At 39.5% G+C, this 20639-nt stretch overlaps 1 protein-coding gene across 1 annotated transcript in view; it reads right to left on the reverse strand.

The window, feature by feature from the left end:
• Nucleotides 1-20639, reverse strand: part of EPB41L4B (erythrocyte membrane protein band 4.1 like 4B) — a 191757-nt gene that overhangs the window by 157828 nt on the left and 13290 nt on the right. Inside the window, exon 2 of the mRNA XM_031055636.1 lies at nt 1685-1764. Within this exon, the coding sequence (XP_030911496.1) occupies nt 1685-1764 (80 nt within the window). The remainder of the gene's footprint in view (nt 1-1684; nt 1765-20639) is intronic.

Genomic DNA, 20639 nt, shown 5'->3' on the forward strand with positions numbered 1-20639 from the left:
TACACCAGACAAGGCTCACTCCCCTCAGCATCTCCTTGCAGGTCATGCAGACCACCCTGGGAATCATCCACTGCAACATCTGCAGTTTCCTGACATTTACTTTTCTAGTCAGCCCAAAAGGAACGTTCTTAGCAGAGGATCCTCAGTGCCAAGGACTGAGCAACAATGATTTCCCATAATCTGCTGGCTATACTCCTAATATAGCATAGCACCAGATTTATTGACAATGATGGTACATTACTGGTTAATATTTAACTTGCTTTCAACCATAATCCCAGGTTCTTTTGAGCAGAGCGGCCACTTAGCCCATCAGTTCCCAGCTGCACTGATTCATGGTATTGTTAAGCATCAGGTGCACCACTTTGCACTTCATGTTCTACTTCATGAAGCTTTTGATGGCCCAAGCCTTAAGTCTCTCAGGATCTCTCTGGATTTATGTTTTGCCATATGTCATGTCAGCCACTCCCAGTAATTTAGTGTAATTTGCAAATATATGTCATCATCCAAATCACTATATATTGAAACATACGGACCCCAGGACCAACCCTTGGCATACTGCACTCAGTCAGCTGCCAGCTGGATGATGAGCTATTGATAACAGTCCAGCTGATTTTCAACCCATTAAGCAGCTTGTTCATCCAGCCCATACTTCCTTAGACCTCTAAATGTGAATGCAGTTGGTGGCATTATTCAAACCCTTAGGAACCTCAGAAGGTGACACTTTTGTCATTCATACAGAGAGCCATTTTGCCACAGAAGGCAATGAGATTGAGTAAGCAAACTCTTGTTAAATGCACACTATTAAGTAATAAATTCTTGACCACGCATTTACAAACCTAACCAATGTGGAAACAAGCCATGATCCTTCCAGGGATGGAAATAAGTCTGACTAGCCTATTACTTTCAGAGTTTTGCTGCAGTTTTTTTCAGATGAACATATGATTAGCCTTCTCCTACAATTTTTCCCTTATCTTCTAGTAATTATGTAGAAACCCTTCCAGTTAATCTTCATTAGCCCTCTGCTGGGCTTTGCCCTTTCATTTTTCATCCTTAAATACCTGAGTAATGCTTTCATACTCTTATTGCTGGTCCATTTTTCCACTTCTTATACATTCTTTTTCAGAAAGATTTTGGTTTTGTTCATGAAGAAGTCTCTTACTCAGTCAAGTGGGCTTTTCAGTTCAAAGTCCTGACATACCTGGAAAATGAGATAGTGTTTTCTTGAGCTGTCCAACAGCTCAGATTTTCAAATTTCCTTTTCTAAGTCCTTTATCAAACACCTTCCCCAGCAATTCCAATTTAACAAATTCTCAGATAAGCAAGTCTGAGTCCAGTCCACAAGCCTAATTTTACCGCTCAGCTTTCCAGCTTTCTCCAGATCCTGAACTCAGTCATCTCATGATCACTCAAGATCCACCAGACTCTTTCATCTTTGTTGTATAATAGGGCAAACAGAGCATTAGCCCCATCTGCTAGGAATTCATCAGCTACAACCTCTAGGAACTTCCAACATCATCTGTCCAAAGTTTTGAAGCCTTCTTAGTAGATGTCTGGATAGCTGAAAGCCTCTGTGATGACAATGGGCAGGAGACCTCTAATTGTTTTCCGAAAGCATTAACCACAATATTGTAGGGCACACAAAACAGATGACAGATGATGGAGAAAAACAGTAGCATGTATTTACCAAGGATAAATCTGCTTGATCAACACACCTGACCACTATGATGAAGTGGTCAGTTGTGACCACCACAGATGGTGGTGAATCTGTGAACAAGAAGGGAGCAATCAAAGTTGCTCACTTTGACTAAAAAACTTTCAACATTATATCTGACAGCACCCTTGAATCCAGGTCAGTGCATTGATAGTTAGCACATCTAGACTCTAGGTAGATGAAACACTGGCTGGATGATTTGGCTCAAAAGGCAGTAATTATCAGTCCATACTATACCTAAAGGGCAGTTACAAGTCAAGTTCCTCAACCAGAATGCATCCTCACTGAGATGCTGGCACGCAGTGAGCTGAGGGGTCCAGTCACACTGAAGTGCAGGGCAGCCCTGTGGTGGTGTCACAGGGGTCCCAGGGTGAGGGAAGAGATGAGAATCTTGACTCCATGTTTCAGAAAGCTGATTTATTATTTTATTATATATATTATTAAAAGAAAGTGATATATTAAAACTATACTAAAAGAATAGAAGAAAGGATTTCATCAGAAGGCTAGCAAGGAATAGAAAAGGAATGGAATGATAATAAAATCTTGTGACTGACCAGAGAGTCTGAGACAGCTGGACTGTGATTGGTCATTAATTAAAAACAACCACATGAGATCCATCAAAGATCCACCTGTTGTATTCCACCGGAGCAGATAATCATTGTTTTTCTTTTCCTCTGAGGCTTCTCAGCTTCTCAGGAGAAAAAATCCTGGCAAAAGGATTTTTCATAAAATATGTCTGTGACACAGCCCCTCAAAGTAACCCAGACAGGCTGGCAGAATGGCACAACAGGAACATTTCCAATGAAATTCAAACATGGGCAAATGCAAAGTTCTGCACCTGGGACAGACTAACCCTCTGCAGTGGTACAGGCTGGGGTCTGATTAGCTGGGAGCAGCTCATCTGGAAAGGACTTGACACTCAGGCAAACCAGGAGCATGCCCAGGCAACAAGGAAGGCAACAAACACACTGCACTGTAGCAACAGGAGCATTACAAGCAGACTGAGTGAACTCACTCTTCCTCTTTACTCAATGCTTCTTAGATCGCATTTGGGAGAAGGCAGCAGAAGTTACAACAAAGCCATTGATAACTGGAGGGGGGTCTGCACAGGGCAGCAACTTCCCCATGAAGAATGGCTGAAGGACCTGGGATTGTTTGGGCCAGAGGAAAGAAGGTTTGGAAAACAGAAGAGCAATCTGAGAGCTAAGCAGAAGTCACTGCAGACAGAGCCAGGGTCTCCACTGAGATGCATGGTAAAAGAACAAGACACAAATCAACACAGAAAAGGTTAGATGTCCTAAAAACCTTTTACCCTCGGGTTGCTCAGAGAAGTTGTAGCATGTTCATCACTGTTTTCAAGATGAGATGATATCCTCAGTCTGAATTCAAATAAAAAGTCTAAATTCAGTTTTGATTCTGCTTTGAGTAAGAGCTTGGAACAACCAATATGATTGCCAGCTAAAAGCATCTAGAAAGGTCTCTATCAACAAGAATATCCTCTAGTCCTAAGCATTTTTCTGTTCAAGTTCCTATGAAGACACAAGCTTTGGACAGCAACTTTCTGTCTTTACATACCACATCATTTTTTCTTCCACTGGAGAATTTCAAATGGTTTTATAACTTCAGGCTTTTACAGTTCAGTCACTTACAAAGTATCACCTTATGACAATTCATTATGGCCTCTAAATGTAACATGACACCAAAGAAAAGAAACTGAATTCGAAGAGGGAAGGAAAAGACCTCTCAACATTAAGATATTCCAAGATTTTTCTCTGAAAAAAACAGAATTAATACCTATAGTCACAGACAGAAGAAGGCACCTGAAGGTATTTCCAACATTTTAAAAGTACTTCTGTATTGAAAAGTACAGAAGCTACAGTCACTATGTTGCAACAAAATACACAGGAGAACACAGACCACAGTATCTCTGCGCCCTTAAGAGAGGGGGGAGCACTCTTTCAATTCCTGATCCTCTCTGACAAGAGTAGAAAGACTGATAAAAATACTGCACTGACCAGCAGTCGGCAGAACAATGCTCAGAGATCTCTGTGGTAGATGGCATTTTCTGGTGGAAAGAAGAAACTGCCTTTTCTGCAGAAGGCTGGAATAACTGATTTCAAAGTAACAATGAACAACTCACAAGGTATCTCGATTTGCAGACACGCCATGAAGAATCTGTTTTACTGTGTCTATGCTTCTGTCCTGAGGGGGCCAAGGCAGGAATCTTTCTGCTCTCTTACAAATTGAGGGATCTACATGCTATATACAGGTATAACTACACCTCAGCAACACAAGCCTCAAAAATGCCAGCTGGCTTTCTCCTCACAGAGGTGCAGATTGTCTGGGACCCTGAACCTGCACAGCCCCACTGTCAAGCAGGCTGCAGTCAGAAAGAAGCTTTGCACTGCTGACGCCAACAAATTTTCCATGTGCCTTTTTCCCCCTAGAACTTCTACTTTTAAAATGGAAAAAGTCATCTATTTATTTTCTTTTGTCAACATATAATACCATAAAAGCAAAGCTGCTTTCATAACCAATCATTATATGAGAAAAGTTACCACTGAAGTGGAAAAGAGCAATATCCAAAATAAATCCTCATAACAACAGTCGTGCCTCAGTGAGATAAGCACAAAGGGAAAAACTCCCAAAATACAAAGCAGTCCACTCCAAGAAAGCAGTTTAAGTAAGCTCTTCCACAGTATTGGATTCTATCTCTACTAATTACTAGCAAGCAAATTCACATTAAAAAAAAACAAAGAAAAAAATCCTTCTGATACACAATTCAGGTACCACATTCATTTAGAACAAAGGCCTTGGAGAAATATTTTTAAAATTTATGTATTTTTCCTCAGTATACCTTAGTGAGTGGTTGATTTCTCTAGAAAATGGCATAGCAAATAGTATAAAGTCAAATGCTTTTACAAGCTAGGACCCTATTTATATACTATTTCTTCAGTCCTAGCACTTAAATAAAAAGCCAAATACTCTTGTGCTACTTTCTCCAGCTTGTGGCCTCTATCAGAATAGGAGAAGGCTGCTTTTTTTCTACAGTTAGAACGAACTGTTTTAGCAAATTCTCAGTATTTCAGGTTTCAATATAAAATACTTGGCTTCTCTTCACAGGAGAAGTTCATATGAGATGTTGCACTGCTTTTGTTGGTTTTCCCCTTTCCCTTGGACAAGGGCATTTCAAGTATTTTCACAGGACATATTACTTTCAAGGTTTCCACAGGGATGCAGGTCTCCCACTTAAGAGTCAAAGTACAGAAGATGTATCTGAGAAGAGGACTAAGACACATGTTATGTAATGGCAAACCTTCCCCATTCTATTCCAGCAGAGCAATTAACCCAAAGATGGAAAGGAAAACTACAGGTGAACTATCAGCCTATTTTAATGTGTTCTCAAAACACAAATTTTTCTAAATACACTCCTAAACAAGTTAGACAAATGTAATCTAAAGTACAGTTATGTGGGGACTCATATCCTTGATCAACTGCACTCACAAGACCACAGCTAAATAACCAGGAGATGGACATTTTAAGTTATTTCCCGGATGTTATTATTTCCAGCAGTTTTAACTGTTGGCTTGAATGACAAACATTGGCTTTTAAAATTTATAGATGTTATCAAGACATAGGTCAAATAACTTAGGTGAAAGTGTCCAAAACAAACAATTCTGTACCAAGATTTCTTTTTTAAAGATTAAACCCAGAAAATCAAAGCAGCACTAGTAAAGAAAGCATCAATCAAGAGAGGTTTCAACATTAAAAAAAAATCCATTAGACATAAGATACCATACAAAGAAGATAAAATCAAGAAAGCAGTAGAGCAGAGAGAATGGGGTGCTCACAATGGATTAAAAATTCCATGTAGTCAATACTAGACTGTTGCCCAAAGAAGCAGGTTCGATTTCCAGCAGGAGTGTTATCCTCCTAGGAGGGTTATCAGTGAAGTCTCTGGAAAGCAATTACAGTTCCTCAGTGCTAATAACAAATCACAACTGGAATCCCATACTCAGTTTGGAGCACCATGTTTACAACCGCTGACAGAAAAAGAGAAAGCACCCATGAGAGAACTGCAAGGACAATAGTTTTAGCAAACGTGGCTCATACAGTAGAAAACAAAACAAGGCTGCTTGGATGCTTGTCTCAAAAATCCTACCATCTAAGAACACAGCCCAAACACAAGAGTCTCCATGTTCACACCTTCAATACAACCAAGTGCTCTATGAAGAGGACAGCAATCAGTGATGTTCTGTATGGAACAGGAAAGTTTGAACTTGCAGCTGAGCTTATTTAGACTAGGAAAAGTTTTAATAGTTAGAACAGTAAAACAAAGGAGGAAGATGCCCAAAGATGGTGTGGGATCTCTTGCCTTGGACGACTTTCAAGAACTAGACTGACAAATACTCCAAAGAAACTTGATGCTGCCCCAGTATCCTGGGCAAATGAACAGTATCACTTGCATTTTTGTGCTACAAAGTGACTTTGCACTACTAGGTCCACGATGTCTTCAGAGTAAATCTGTTCTTGAATTTAACAACTGCCCATGTTAGAAATGGAAATCAGAACAGTTGAGGTTGGAAGTGACCTCTGAAGGTCTAGTCCAGCTATCCTGCTCAAAAATGGCCAACTATAGAACTCTGTCCTGGACTGTGTCCGAACTGCTTCTCTGTCCATGATGGAGACTCCTTGACCTTTCTGAACAACCTATTCCAATGCTGGGTCATACTTACGTAAAGAATGTAAAATATGTAAAAGAATTTCTCCTGATGTTCAGATGAAGCCTCCTGTGTTTCAGTTTGCACCCATGACATCTGGTCCTGTCACTGGGTGCCACTGAAGAGAGAGCCTGTCTCCATCTCTGCACCCACCTTTCAGGTATTTAAACACAAGTTGCGTGTGCCATCTGTGTGTCCCCGCCCAGCCCACGAGACTCCTCTTGTACAGGCTAAACAGTCTCAGCCTTTCCTCTTATGAAATGCTCCAGTCACTTGATCTCTTCAGCAGCTCTTCATTCAGCTCTCTCTGTTATCTCTGTGTCTCTCTTGTACCGGGGAGCCCAGAGCCAGACCCAGCACTCAGGTGTGGCATCCCCAGTGCAGAGCAACAGGGGAGGATCAGCACCCTCGGCCTGCTGGTGACACTCCATCTAGTGCCACTTGCCTCCTTTGTGCCAAGGGCACGCTGCTGGCTCAGGCTCTACTTGCTGCCCACCAGGACCCCCAGGGCCTTTTTGTGCACAGCTGCTTCCCAGCAGCTTCCCAGCAGCTTTCCTCCAACCCAGCGTCTGCTGATGCCTGGGTTTGCTCCTCCGTTGGTGCAGCACTTGGCACTTGCTTTAGCTAAGAGACAGGAAAAGTAAGACTTTATATCCTTCCTTTCAAGCAACCTGTTTCCCAACTGTCTTATTTTATACTCTCTCTCTCCCCTATATTCTTCCATATTTTTTCATCTTCTACCAAATCTTTCTTCTGTTCCCTGCAACATTCTGACAGCTATTCAGAGCTATAAACTCCTTACAGATCACATCTGCCTTGCTACCACTTACACTTCAAGATCTTGTCAAGCCTGTTCTTCAAGGCGCACACACCTTCAAGCTAAACGAAATATATTTAAATCAAGTCTGAAATTACTGCTTGATAAACAGCACTGCACATGTACCATGTCTCAGATGTGACTCATCTCTACCAGGGGCTAATATATATGCATGCCAGGATCAAACGGAACAAAACAAATGCCATCAAGATTAAGAAGAAACACACATACACAGAGGTTTGTATTTACAAAGCAGCCCAAAGGAGTGTGCACCCAACTAAAATGAAGTGAAATTCAGGCACACAGCACCACCCTCCAAGGCACATAACCCTCAGCTATTCTTCAGGTTCAAATAAAGAACAAATAAATTAAAAAAGAAAACAACAACAATCAAGGCAGTAACCAACAAAAATAACTCGGCACTGGGAGGCAGGCTTCCCTAGATTTTGTTATTGCTTCAGTCCCTTGTTTTTTCAATTTATTAAACAGCTGTCTGTGAAGTTTAATATGTAAACAATGCACAGAGGATGATGTTGCTTTAAATTATGCCTGCATAAAGTCCAAGTAATTTCATTGGAAACACAGTTTATATAAAAGTGAATTTGTTCCCAATAATATTGCTCATAAGAGTGTTCTTTACTTGGGGTCATTGTGCATTTCTGTCTGCTTCCAAGCACAAAAGCAAACTCTGTTACCAGTCAGCTGTTTCAACACCCAAAACTCAGATGGAGAGATGGTTTGTAATGATTCTTTCTGCATAAGTTTCTCCTCTGTTTTCCACTTTGCAACAAGCAAGCTATGACTGGTAGAAGCTTGCTTTATTCCAGGCTATTTAATAGCACTGAGTTCGTATTTCCTCCAACATATGAGGAACACTTGTTGATAATACACATCAGATAATCCAGGAACGCAGGTTCAGCTTTCACTGCTGCTTTATTGCAAGCAATTAGGCTGGTTTCTACATACTCAAAATGCTTCTACTGAAACTACAAAATTCTCTGCTATCTGAGATTTTCACATCTTTACTGGCAGAAAAGTGTTCCATGCCTTCACATGTGTTTTTGGGAAAAACATATTTAATGTCATTGTTCCTACAGTTCTAATTGTCTCATTAATCCTTTGTCAAATATGAAAGCAAAAAAACAAACAAAGAAAAGAAAACAAAAAACTCAACCAAAAGAACCTGGGGTTTATTTTATTTCTTTAAATGTTATCAGCTTTCAGGAAAATATTTATTATATTCAGAAAATCAACTGATATGTAAAGGTTTCTGTAGAATGGGATTAAGGGTTTGACTCCTTAACATCTTGGAGAAGAAGTACAAGAAGAAATTAATAAAATTTGAGTTTTCTTCGCAGTTATGTAAAAACAGTAAACAATCCCTCTTGGCATGTACGTCATTTAATACTAGAAAAAGAGAACAATCAAAATAGAAGTCACTAGTAAAAGCTGAAGCATAAACATCTTTTTCAAATTGCATACGCATACACAAGAACAAACAACATTCCAGCCTCATTCATGTTTAAATTAAGATTCAGAATACCTAAAGGCTGCTTGGAAAACATCTGTTAATTCAGCCTTTTTTTGAGGGGAAGAAGGAGTAAGGCACAACGTCTCATTTATTTAAGCAGCTATTCCAAGAAAACTGATTATCTCTCCAAGGGAATGTTAATTCTTCTACCTTTTCATTCAGCAACTGAACAACAAGACATACATATCTGTAATACACAACAAGACTGAGACATGCACTCACAAAAGGAAACAAAAAACATTTTTGGAAAACATTTTTGGATGCTTTCAGCAAAATTTTCTTTATATGGCAAGAGATTAAAAAGGCACAGAAGTGTTTGTACTATCAGCTCCTTTAAGAAGATCACACTACAAGTGTACAGCAAACATACAGGAGCTTTGTCAGAGTACAACAGAAGTAGAACACCACTAGAAATCTGTGCCTTAGCTTGAAAAAGAGAAAAATCTTCCCTGAAGTGCACATGCAGGCTCTGAAACCCTATCTCACTATCACAGGCAAGCATGGTAACTGGGCAAATTATACAAGTTCTTGCCAAAGGTCTTTTGTGATGACCAGGCAGGGTTGTAAAGACATCTGTAATCCACATATCAATTTGTGTGGATAGCTCTGCTGATGTTCTTATCTTCCTCTTCCTAGGAGATATTATTCAGGGCATGTTATACAGGTACTGTAACTATAAATTTAACCAGAAAATAAAATTAGGTCTATAGGAGAATTAGCATAAAAATCATTATGTGCTTCTGTTGTCTTTGGATGGCTAATTATCATACAATAGCAGATTACAATACAACAAGAAAAGGCATATACCAGAGGTTAGAATTGTGAAATTTAGCTGCAATTTCTATGTTTATCAGAAGGCAGGCAAGAGACAAGGGAATGAAACCCTCATTTTCATTTTACTGCCCAGAAACATGGCTCTGTTCTGAGCTCCTGCTCTGCCCTCTCTCACTCTTGGGAAGGCCAGAATATGGTCCCAGTTTGCACGAAGGTAAAAGCTCTCCAGCATTACCTCTCTTTAAAGCTCTTTTCAAACCTAAATGGCTCTGTGATTCAGTAACTGGGTCTCTATAAAGAAAACATATCCCTGTGGATTCCAGATCTCCCAGGCAAGCATCTCAGACTTTTCAGAGTGCATCCAACTGGCACAGTGCAGGGAGACTGCTCACCTGTGCAGAGCACAGAGCCTAGAACTTCCCAATAACCCCAGAGGTGAGCAGTTTCTATAGAAAGCCAGCTTAGGCTCTGCTGTCCCACTTTCCTGGCTCATGTCTCATCTCACCATCAAGGATGAGGGCTGAAGAGGAATGCAAGTCAAATAAGACTTGCAGGGAGTCCAACCAACCACAGGTTGTGTAAGATCTGCTCTCCCTCATTCCCTCACATTCTGCTGGCTCTCATCCCACTTGTGGCAACAAAATACTAAATCCCTCAAAGTCTGCAAGATAAGAATCTGAGTCTTAGCTACCTTTAGCCACCTAAATAAGAACAAAACACCTGGGCTGATGAAGCAGCAGCCCTCCAGACATCCAATACACATACACTTTTTCACACAGACAGAAGCTGCCAGGACTTCTTTTTGAAGTGGAAAAAAGCATCTCTGTTAGCTGAAGGTCTCCTTGGGAAAACCAGGAACAAAATCCTCATTTTTTTCCCCACCAGCAAAACTAATGGACCTAAAGATCTTCCAGGTGTAAAAGTGACTTTTGGGAAAGCGAGTAGAACCAATATTCTGGTTTAACTGCATGCTAAGCAACTGGAGTAGGAAAAGTAGGAAGGAGGACCACAGCAGCACCTTAGCTCAAGTCAACTAAAGCAGACAGAGCTGGGCTGACCCAGGTATTGAGACTGAATTGTTCCCAGGGGTAAGCTTCAAGAATCAGCATCTGAGGACAGTACATTAGCAGAGCTAAAAAATGGCTTATGATATAGGCTGTAACACTGAAAGGCAAAAGTGCTGAAGACACAGGAACTAGGGCTAACATAAACCACACCACTAGAATGTTTTAAATAATGAAATGTAAGAGATGAGCTCAGGTGAAAACCACCTACTTTTATCAATAATGCAGTCTTGCAAAAGGTTTCTGGTTCATGACGGACCAGCCCAATTTTCCTAAAAAAACCAGTTTCTTAATGGAAGACAGCAAATCTGAGGGGTATCTAAATGCTGTTGACTGCTAGATTTGCACTGACCCTCTCCTTTCTCAAATCCCCACACTGCAAACCATATTTAGAAAGAAGCAAACAGAGAGACTACAGAGGAAAAAAAGGCAGTCTGAAGCTTGACACCTGCTTCAAAGCATGGTATTTTCTGTGTAGAAAAACAGATCTAAACCAAATCTGAACTGTGAAAGATGAATTCATCATATCTGGCTGCATATCATCTGCCAAGAGTGTCTACCAGATCAGTGTTTGTTCTGGGCAGGTGAAAGGCCTATTGAGATATCCCTGTTTGCACTGCCTACTTGTCTCCTGACAAGGGTGGAGCACTGGAATAAGCAGGTCCCAGCTTGTTGGCACTACAATAAACTGAAAAATGCTTATCATACTCTGGTTCTTTCCAAAAAACCTGCAGTTGTGCCTTCCTGAGTTTCGAGTACAGTGTTGTGGCATCAAATGGCTCTTTGGGACAGAGATCTAGAATGAAACAGGACCTGAAACACGGCTTCAAGGAGGGAAATGCAAGGATATATAGGCTATATATGTGATGCTACTGACAAAAGGAATGCAATCTCAGTATGCCTGAAGTGTACATCATAAAAAAATGGATCCATGCAGGTAAAAACACCCAGTTGCAAATTAAATTACTACAATGCACTGACATGAGCAGTGGCATACTTTCAGCACAAGCCTCTATTTAAATAAGTACTAAGTCCACATTTAGTACCAAGACTGATAGGATGTCACCATATCAGCTTGCTTAGAGCCCTTAATTAAGGGGACACACTACAACTTTTCCTTCAGTGTTTTTCTCCCCTCCACCCCTGCCTCCCATTCTCTTCCTTCACACCCATAGGGAAAATAAAATCATCCTGCAACAGTTAAGCATCCTTCCAGTGTCACAGCCTTAGACTTTTCAGTATGAATGAACACTGGCCTTATACTCATTTCTAAGGCTCATTTACAATACAGCTGGATCAGTTCTTTCCTAGTTCATTTGCTTTCAATAGGGGCTTCATTCTCAATTCAAATGACAAATCGCTCCAGCAACCACACATACACATGGCTTCCTCAAGCCTGGCATTTTTTAGGTTTAATGAAGCCTTTTAAATGACTGTTGTTTAAATTACTGTGTAGCAATATATACATGTTAATTATTTTGGGAGACCTGTGCAAAGTAGACAAGCATTCAACTTTAATACATAAATATTGTGGCCAAGGATGTTTTAGCTACTGAATAGAGTTCATACTGTTGATTCATTTCATCTTTCATGCATTTTTCTGGCAAAAAGCTTCTAATAACATGAACTAAAGCACATAATCCCCTAAACATCAGGAATAATAGCAACTCTGTTGACCTGAATCTGTTCCCTTCAACTTCCTTTATCTGAAAATTGGCACTCATGCTAAATGAACAACATAAATAACAGCATTTAGTGATTGGTGTTTGCTGGATAAGCTCCTCTACTTTTCCATATTACTCTAGGAGAACTGTATTTTTTAAGTAATGATCTTTTTCAGATATTGCACCCTACTGAATACTTCTTGCTCATTTCAGGCTGCCAGAATTCTTAATTTCAGAAGAAAGATGGCACAGTCATCTCAGTTTCTCAACAAAATAACATCATAATCTGTATTTTATCTTTGCTAGACCTTAACATTTCACAAAGGGCTTATAAAACATTTATTACTATAAATAACATTGAGTGCAGGAGGGAGGACGCAAGAAGAATTAGGTTTGGAGTGTGTTACAGATGTGCCTACATTTGTTATTAGCAAAGTGCATGCACATTGTGTGTTCAGTCAGGAAGCAAGAGTCCTTCTCCATTCTGTGACACTGGCAGACATGTGGAGGTGATGACTATAAACCAAGAGAGCTTGTGATCTGCAGCAGCTCAAGGTGTGCACATGATGCAGCCAGCAACAAAGTCACATTCTTAGTGCCTTTGCCCTTCCTCTCAGTTCTGCTGCTCTTTCATTCATGTGACCTTTCACATTAACACAAGGTTCTCAACCTCTACACCACACCTTCCACGGCAGAGGCTTTAGTCTCATTAATTTCCAGAAACCTTACGTTAACCCTGATTTGAAAAACTATGTCAGCATAAAAATTTTGAGGAAAAAATTGCAACACTGGAAAATGCAAGCCCGACAGTTCAACCTAATTTATACAAAGAAAAGGTGCTTTGGCTCTCTAATAAACTCTGTAATAACCAGAAATCATTTGACTACTACTAAAACATAGAAGATGATTATCCTAATGACAACAGACAAGTTTTCCCCTATTCTATCAAAGAATCATTTTCTTCAGGAATGCAAGTCTGACTTTATCCACAAATCTTTTCTCTATTCCTCCACTTCTCAAACTAAACAAGTACATTCTCAATGCTGGAAGAACAAAGGCAACAGGCATTTTTTAAATTTTCTTGATAAACTTATTATTTACCTTCCCAGGTTCAGGTTTGCTTTTACACCGTGCCAAGTACTGTTGCCAGTTAAATTTATCTACTGATTTATAAGTTTTTATCACTCGCTAGATCTTTGGGTCCCAGAGCTGTACTTTGAGTTTCCTTTGCCCAAAGCAAGTGCAGAGTGAACCAACATACAATTAAGATGGGAAGTCAGGCAACAATCATCAAAAATTAATGTGAAGAGCACAACAGATTCAGGAAGCAAAACCCAAAAATTGTTAAGTGTCATGAGTTTGGTTTGTCACCACAGCCCATCCCCAGATGAGTCACAGTTACTCAAAACAAAGATCATTAGAGTCACAAAGCATACATAATGAAGTTTTCTTCAACAACCAGGTGCACTTCAGCATTATTACAGCAAAACCACAAAGTTACCGCATTCTATGAGCACAAGATCACTGAGGAATGCAGCAGATTTTATTCAAATATAGCAAGTATTCATGTATTTAAAAAAGCCAGCCCTTTCTTAACTCATCTCATATTTGTACCTATTTCTATGCAAGTTAGCAAACACTTTCAATTTATTAAATGTGGGGAAAACCCCATACTTGACGATCTCAGGTTGATTTTTTTTTCCTTAAAAATGCACAGCAAACTGAAGACATGTTATTTTTGTCAAAACTGTTATGTTAGCATGCAAATTCAGCGTGTCAAAAAGAATGATTATGCTGAGTTGCACGGTTTGTTACATTCTTTCTTCCTGTCATGAACAAATTATGATAAATTACACAGGCTTGCAATAGTTAATGCAATTTCTCCTTTAACACAAAAATATAAGAGTTCATCATTGTTTAGAAAAATGCACTTTGAATGGATTGCTATAAGCTCTTCAGTTTCTAACTTCAGTATTTTGCCAATAATCTTTCCATGTGTTAATGCTTAACATTCCATTTAACTAAATCCAAATATCACTAAGTTTATAAAAAACAGTTTAACCCATTTTTTGACTGTTATTTTTTACTGAGCTACAAGACATGGTCTTATTCACTAGAAGGCCTAAGCAGAACAACTTGTCCTATCTTTTCCCACAGGTTAAAGAAATTCTGTCCACTGAAGCAGCAAACTCCAGAGCACCATAAAGGTCTCTAGTACTTGACTGTCTGAGGAATACTTCCTTTGCAAAGTCTCCATAAAAGCCAGTTTACAACATTACTCCTCATCTAATCAAAACAAATACAGTAGTCCTACTTTGCTTATTGTCCAAAATGACATTAGCAGTCTGAGGTTGGGAGCATCACTCTCCTGCCTTATTCTTATGAGACGTTTTCCAGATGATAGCCACCAGGTCATCCTAAGAAATGAGATTTCTACCACTGGTTTACTTTTTGAAGGCAACAGTTTCCTCAAAATCTAGATAAAGTTAAAACACACACAGTAAAGATCTCAACACATTCTCATCAAGTACCAAAACCACACTTCATGTCATAATAAACAAGTTCTAGCCTTGAAACATTTCTAACAAAAGATGAAGTTCAAGACAAAACATCAAGAGAAAAGAGTAGGCTTCTGCAGATGTGAGAAGATAATTATCTCTTGACTAACTCATGACCCACAGCACTTATGCAAGTACACATGCTGTCCACCGGGCTGGAGAACAATATGCTATGAGCCTGGCACACCAGAACGGAGTATTTCAGATTCAGAGAATGAAACCAAGTGCACAGAAACAGTCTGAAAAGGACAATCATTGGGACAGACAGGTTGTTCCCGTTAAAAGCAGAGTAACACAAAAGTTCAGCTGCAGCACCAGCCACATCCATGTATAATTTTTGATACATTGGCCAAGGCAGTTGAATCGGATGTGAAAGGATTATCATGGTAAAATAGATACCCTCGGTATCAGCAGCATGAAGTTTGGAGAAAGCTGCAATCATCATCAGGCAGATTCTTAGATATTTACGTATCAAAAGAGTAGAACATCCACATCTTTTAAGTACTGATCAGGAACACGTGGGAAAAAAAAAAACAAACAAGAGACAACACTAAGAAAACCACGAATCTAGCACTTAAGAGTGAAAACAATTTAACATAAGTCTGCCAATTTACAAGCACTCATGTTTCATTGCGACTGGCAAAATTGTAAAGAAAGTGTATTAGAACATTTTAGATGATGCACAACATAAGAGTATCATGTTTAAACTTAGCTGGTTTTGATTTGTTTTACACTGACAGTGAACTAGTAATTTGTGTGTTTAGACAAGTCATAAACTCATATCAGAAAAGAAAAGTCTAACAGGGAACATGTTCAAAGTCTCAAGTTCTATTCTGATACATTTTTAACAGGCAGATTCATTCTCTCTCCCTCTCAGAATCAGCAGACGTTTAACAAAAGTCTCAAAGAAATCAGAGGTCTTAACTTAATAAATTTGAAACTGCCTCCCCAACCTCCCTCTTGCACCCTGTTAATCTAAAGTACTTGGGCTGGGGGAACTTCAAAACAAATTTTATCCAGCAATTTGAGAAGTTAATGACTAATATCTGTTTTTCTGTGATTTCAACTGTGTAACAAGTCACTAACAAATAATAATACCTGTAATCTGTCTAGATTAGCTGCAGCACAGACAGATTTGTATTTTAGCAAATTATCAGCTTTGTCTATGCTTCATCACTGTTCTTAACCAAACTCTACACTGCCAGTTTCATGCAAAAAGAGGTGCTTTTAATTTAGGCTTATTGGGTGTTCCACATGTAAAGCTCATATCTTCTACCCTACAAGGTTATCACAAGACAGTCACCTCAATTCAATAAAAAATGTGAGAGCAAAAAGAACTTTGTACTGTAACACTGCAATACCTTTAGTCAGCTCCCAGTATTTGTGTAAGGTGAAATTCTGCTTCTAGAACGAAGTCCAGATAAAGGGGCACTACAGCTAAACTTGTTTCCTCAGTCTCACATAGTCAAGGGGCTTTGCATCTACAGAATATGTCTTAAGTATCCACACTTTGACAATCTAATTTTTCCCTCCAGCAGTGTTTCAGATCCTCTTTTGGCCAGTACAGAACTCAAGCATTTATTCCCAAAATACAATGGCAATAGTTTGCAGGGGCTTTCCAGACAAAAACCTGTACAGAGGAATACTGTGGGTGCAGAAAGAGCAATGCAGAGCCATACCAAGAAGCCTGACAGGGCAACCTTACCGAACCTGTTGAATTCACTGGTGCTGTACCAAACCCACATACCCCCATGACTCTGCTAGAGATCACCATCCCCTGCACAACGCCACACACACACCTTTATCTCAGCCACTGCAGCTCAAGAGTCTCTCATGGTTTAAATTCACAGCTGGTTATGCAGCAGACCCTTCTGTTAGTTCAGCCACAGAGCGAGACAGCTGAAGGCAGCAGCGTCTTAGCCTCTGGTAATCTGTTCTGCTCAGTTTATTAGAGCCTCAAGTCTCCTGTCCAGACGGGGATAACAGACATTGTCACCTCACTACCCAGACAGTATAACACCTCCAAAGATGCTTTGGGACTATTGCAAGAGGAGTAGCAAATGCCCAATAATTAAAAAAAAATCGGATATTAAATTGGAAACCTTCACCCATGAACACTAAAACCAACACTTCCCAGCTCTGGTTGGCATCATCCTTTAAGTTTCCCAGATCTAAGTTGATCTCCCTCACGCTGAAGCTGCAGCACAACAGCCCTGACTGTAAATGAATGTAGGCATGCATGCACACAAAGAAGCACCAGATGGCCTGGGATCTCTGTTTTCTTTAGCATTTTGAAAACAGGATTGATGCCACAAGCCATCAAAAGAACACAACTACTTAGTCATAAGAAAGAGAATCCTGAAGCAAAACTTTTTTTTCTGTGGTTTTCTCCCTCAAAAAAAAAAAAAAAAAAAACCAACAAAAAAGTATGTTTATTCAAGTGTTTAAAATAGTTGTCATTCTAGTAGAAACCTGTCGTTCTAATGTAACTTGTGTACTTGGAAGTAGAAGCATATTTTCCACTGGAACACTTTCAGCATGATTCAGAGCTATCCATTTGTTCTTTCAAGACAAATAATCTTCCACCTGCTCCTTAAAAAGCATTGATTTAGATCATTCTCTTAAACAACGCTTCCTTCCATCAATGCAGTAATTTAATAGTAAACCTTAACAGGTTAATTTGGAAAATGTAACATGAGGTCAAATTCATCCACAGTCTACTTTCTACTTTCATAGAGACTAAATTAAAAATAATTGAGGAATTAGAAATGGAAAGATAAAATTTAATTGACATTTATTCACAAACAAGAATTACTGAATTTGTAGTACTAAGACCCATTTCTGGAATAGCTACAAATAGAGATCTACAATTAAACTCAGACCACTTGAATTTTATGGATCCTTAATAGATTAGGAATCCAGGCCCTGCTCAATGCAGCAGTAATTTTTCCTGAACATAGCTTCCTTCCGCCTCACCTGCAGCCAGCCTTAAAGAGATAAGGGATGCACTCCATCACAGGATATCCAGATCAAGTAATGACCCTAAGACCACCTTTTCAGTCCTGGTTCCATTTGAAACTCCACTGGTGAAGCCTAGACAAAAGGTGACTTTCTCTAAAACTTCTAGTATCTTTATAAATTCAGTATCTTTGTTATTCTTATCAACTCTAGCAGAGAGTTAATTCTAGATTCTGAAAATAAAAACTAGAGACAGCTGGGTCTAGTCAGCAATCGATTAGATAACAGCAGCATAAATTATACCACTCATCATGATCTCAAGAAAATTGTCTCATAACACAAGTCGAACTTCTTTCCCCATAAAACTACACTGTTATTTGACTACAGCAATAAGAAACGTCAGAAGAATTTCTGCAAGACCTCTGACTTCGGATCAGATGAGTTCTTGCAGATCTAGCTCGAGCTATTTGCCACAATTTCTGTCACTGAACAACATGACTGCAGCAACCAAGCACTTATTTCTTCTCCACTTCACATTAACCTGTCTTACTTTGGTGGGACAGACCAGAAGCACTCACATGACCAAGCTATGAGAGCACCAAGCACATGAACCAATCCATTCCTAAAGTGATTACTTAGAGGCTCACAGCCCAACTCAACAACACAGGCTGTTGCTGAACTTTCACTTTAAAGAACTTCTGTGCCCTCTGGCTACTGCTTGACCCTTTACTTATGCCATACTTTTAACAAATTTCTGACATTCAATGCTGCAAATGTGTCTTTTTTTCTTCTCCCCACAATGAAACATCCCTAGGTCTGATCCCTGACCTGGCTTTCAGCACAGCCCCACAAACAGCTGAAAGGGCAGGTGTTTGTGTCTGTCTACAGCACCATGACAGGATGAGAAGCCAAGAACTGTTTCAAATTAAACTGACCACAAAACACCCATACTCTCAAAACACAGCTGATGAGTCTGACAGAAGCAAGCAGCAGCATTCCTAAAATAGATGTGTGTAGTTCACAAGAGGCAGATTTTTAAAAAAATTAATCACGAAGGGAAAGGAGGAAAGCAGCCAGCAATAAGCACTGTCAGTGCAACCCCAAAGTGTTCTGCTCACAGTCACTCACCAGTTTTCCCTGGGAGGGAACTAATAAAATTACTCCAGCTGAATTCAGTGAAACCACAAGTCACACAGAGAGGAACTGAGTTTCACTCACACTCACTAGGTCAAAGACAGTGCCCTGACTTTCAGCAGCACTGCAAGAACCCTGGTTATAACAACAGAAAAACAATGGACTGTGACCTCTCAGTGCAACGTTACAGCCAAGAAAACAAACAAGGGAACATTAGGTAAGAAGCAATGCCATTTCTTATAACATTCAGCAAACCATTATAACACAACATTGCTGTGCTCAGCTCAAATGTCTGCACAATAGTCACAAAGTCAGAAAAAAGCTATAAACAATATTTCTGAAAAGCATCTGTAAATAAATTTTGTTTTTATCTACTTAGATATAGACAAGCCTGAGAGGTTGCATGTGTATGAATTTCACATACCTGCATGTGGAGAATATTTTTTTCCCCATAGTTCCATGACTTTTTGTTGCCTGCCTGCTCAAGTACCAAGACAGGGGATAACAGGGACCATAAAAATATTAGATACCATAAAAGACCAATTATTATACTGATAAGTCCGAATGCAACATGGATAAGAAACTGCTTCTCATTAAAGATTCTTAAAGACAGATAAAATAATGAGATCCAAGGAGAGCACCAATAGTAAAAATCTGACAGCCTTAAAACATCTTCTTGGAAGACATTTTAGAGACTGATTAGGGAAGGGGAACAGATTAAGGGTTCACAATGACCTTTTCTGACCTGAAACAAAGCCACAGTTCAGATCCTATTTATTTACAAGCCATCCATATGACTCTCTCCAATACAAGGAGTGATAGAAGAAATTATGTAGTCTAAGAGAATAGTCAGTTGACTTCCATTTAACATCATCCTAACAGCCTCAACAAAAGATGTTAAAAGGAGGAAAAAATGGGAATTGAGACAGCTGGATCACCTGCTAACCACTAATGCAAAGTAAATTTTCTTAACAAATGCAATAGCTTGGTCGGAAGTGGTGGTGAAGTAGACAGGGTTTTTTGGGGTGAGCAGGGTGGAAATAAAAGCAGGTAACAATAATGAGAGGCTTTCTGCATATATTTCATTCTAATAACTCTTCGAAAAATAATTATTTGTAAAAACAAGAAGTTCTGTTAGTATGTGTAAGCTTATATTCATTTAGTCAAGCCTTAGGAACACTGTCTCTCTCCCTATTCCAGCACAAAAGGAAAATGTGCATCATAAATCCTAGCTACCTCAAACATAAATCCCATTTCTTACTGCCACCAGGAACCAGCAGCCTCACAAAGGCTTTAGAGATACCAAAGGCACTCTAAGGAACACCATAAATTCATTTAGATCTGAAACCAAAGCTGCAGGCTTGTCTACGGTGCCATTTCTGCATTTATAACCCATCCTTTAGCAGTAAAACCACGCCAAGTTTATTAGTACCATGGGTTATGTCCATGCACAGGACAGAAAGAGAAGTATACTCCAAAGCATATATCTTCATTGTAGAACCACAGAATCATTGGAAAAGACATCTGAGATCAAGTCCAAGCACTAACCTAACACTGCCAGGTCCAACACTAAAACACATATCTAAGCATCACATCTACACATTTTTTGAACACTTCCTGGGATAGTGATTCCACCACTTCCCCAGGCAGCCCATTACCATGCTTGACAACCCTTTCAGTGAAGAAATTTTCCCTAACATCTAAACA

The sequence above is a fragment of the Geospiza fortis genome, unplaced genomic scaffold (genome assembly GCF_000277835.1).
Source record: "Geospiza fortis unplaced genomic scaffold, GeoFor_1.0 scaffold206, whole genome shotgun sequence".
Taxonomy (NCBI): Eukaryota; Metazoa; Chordata; class Aves; order Passeriformes; family Thraupidae; genus Geospiza; species Geospiza fortis.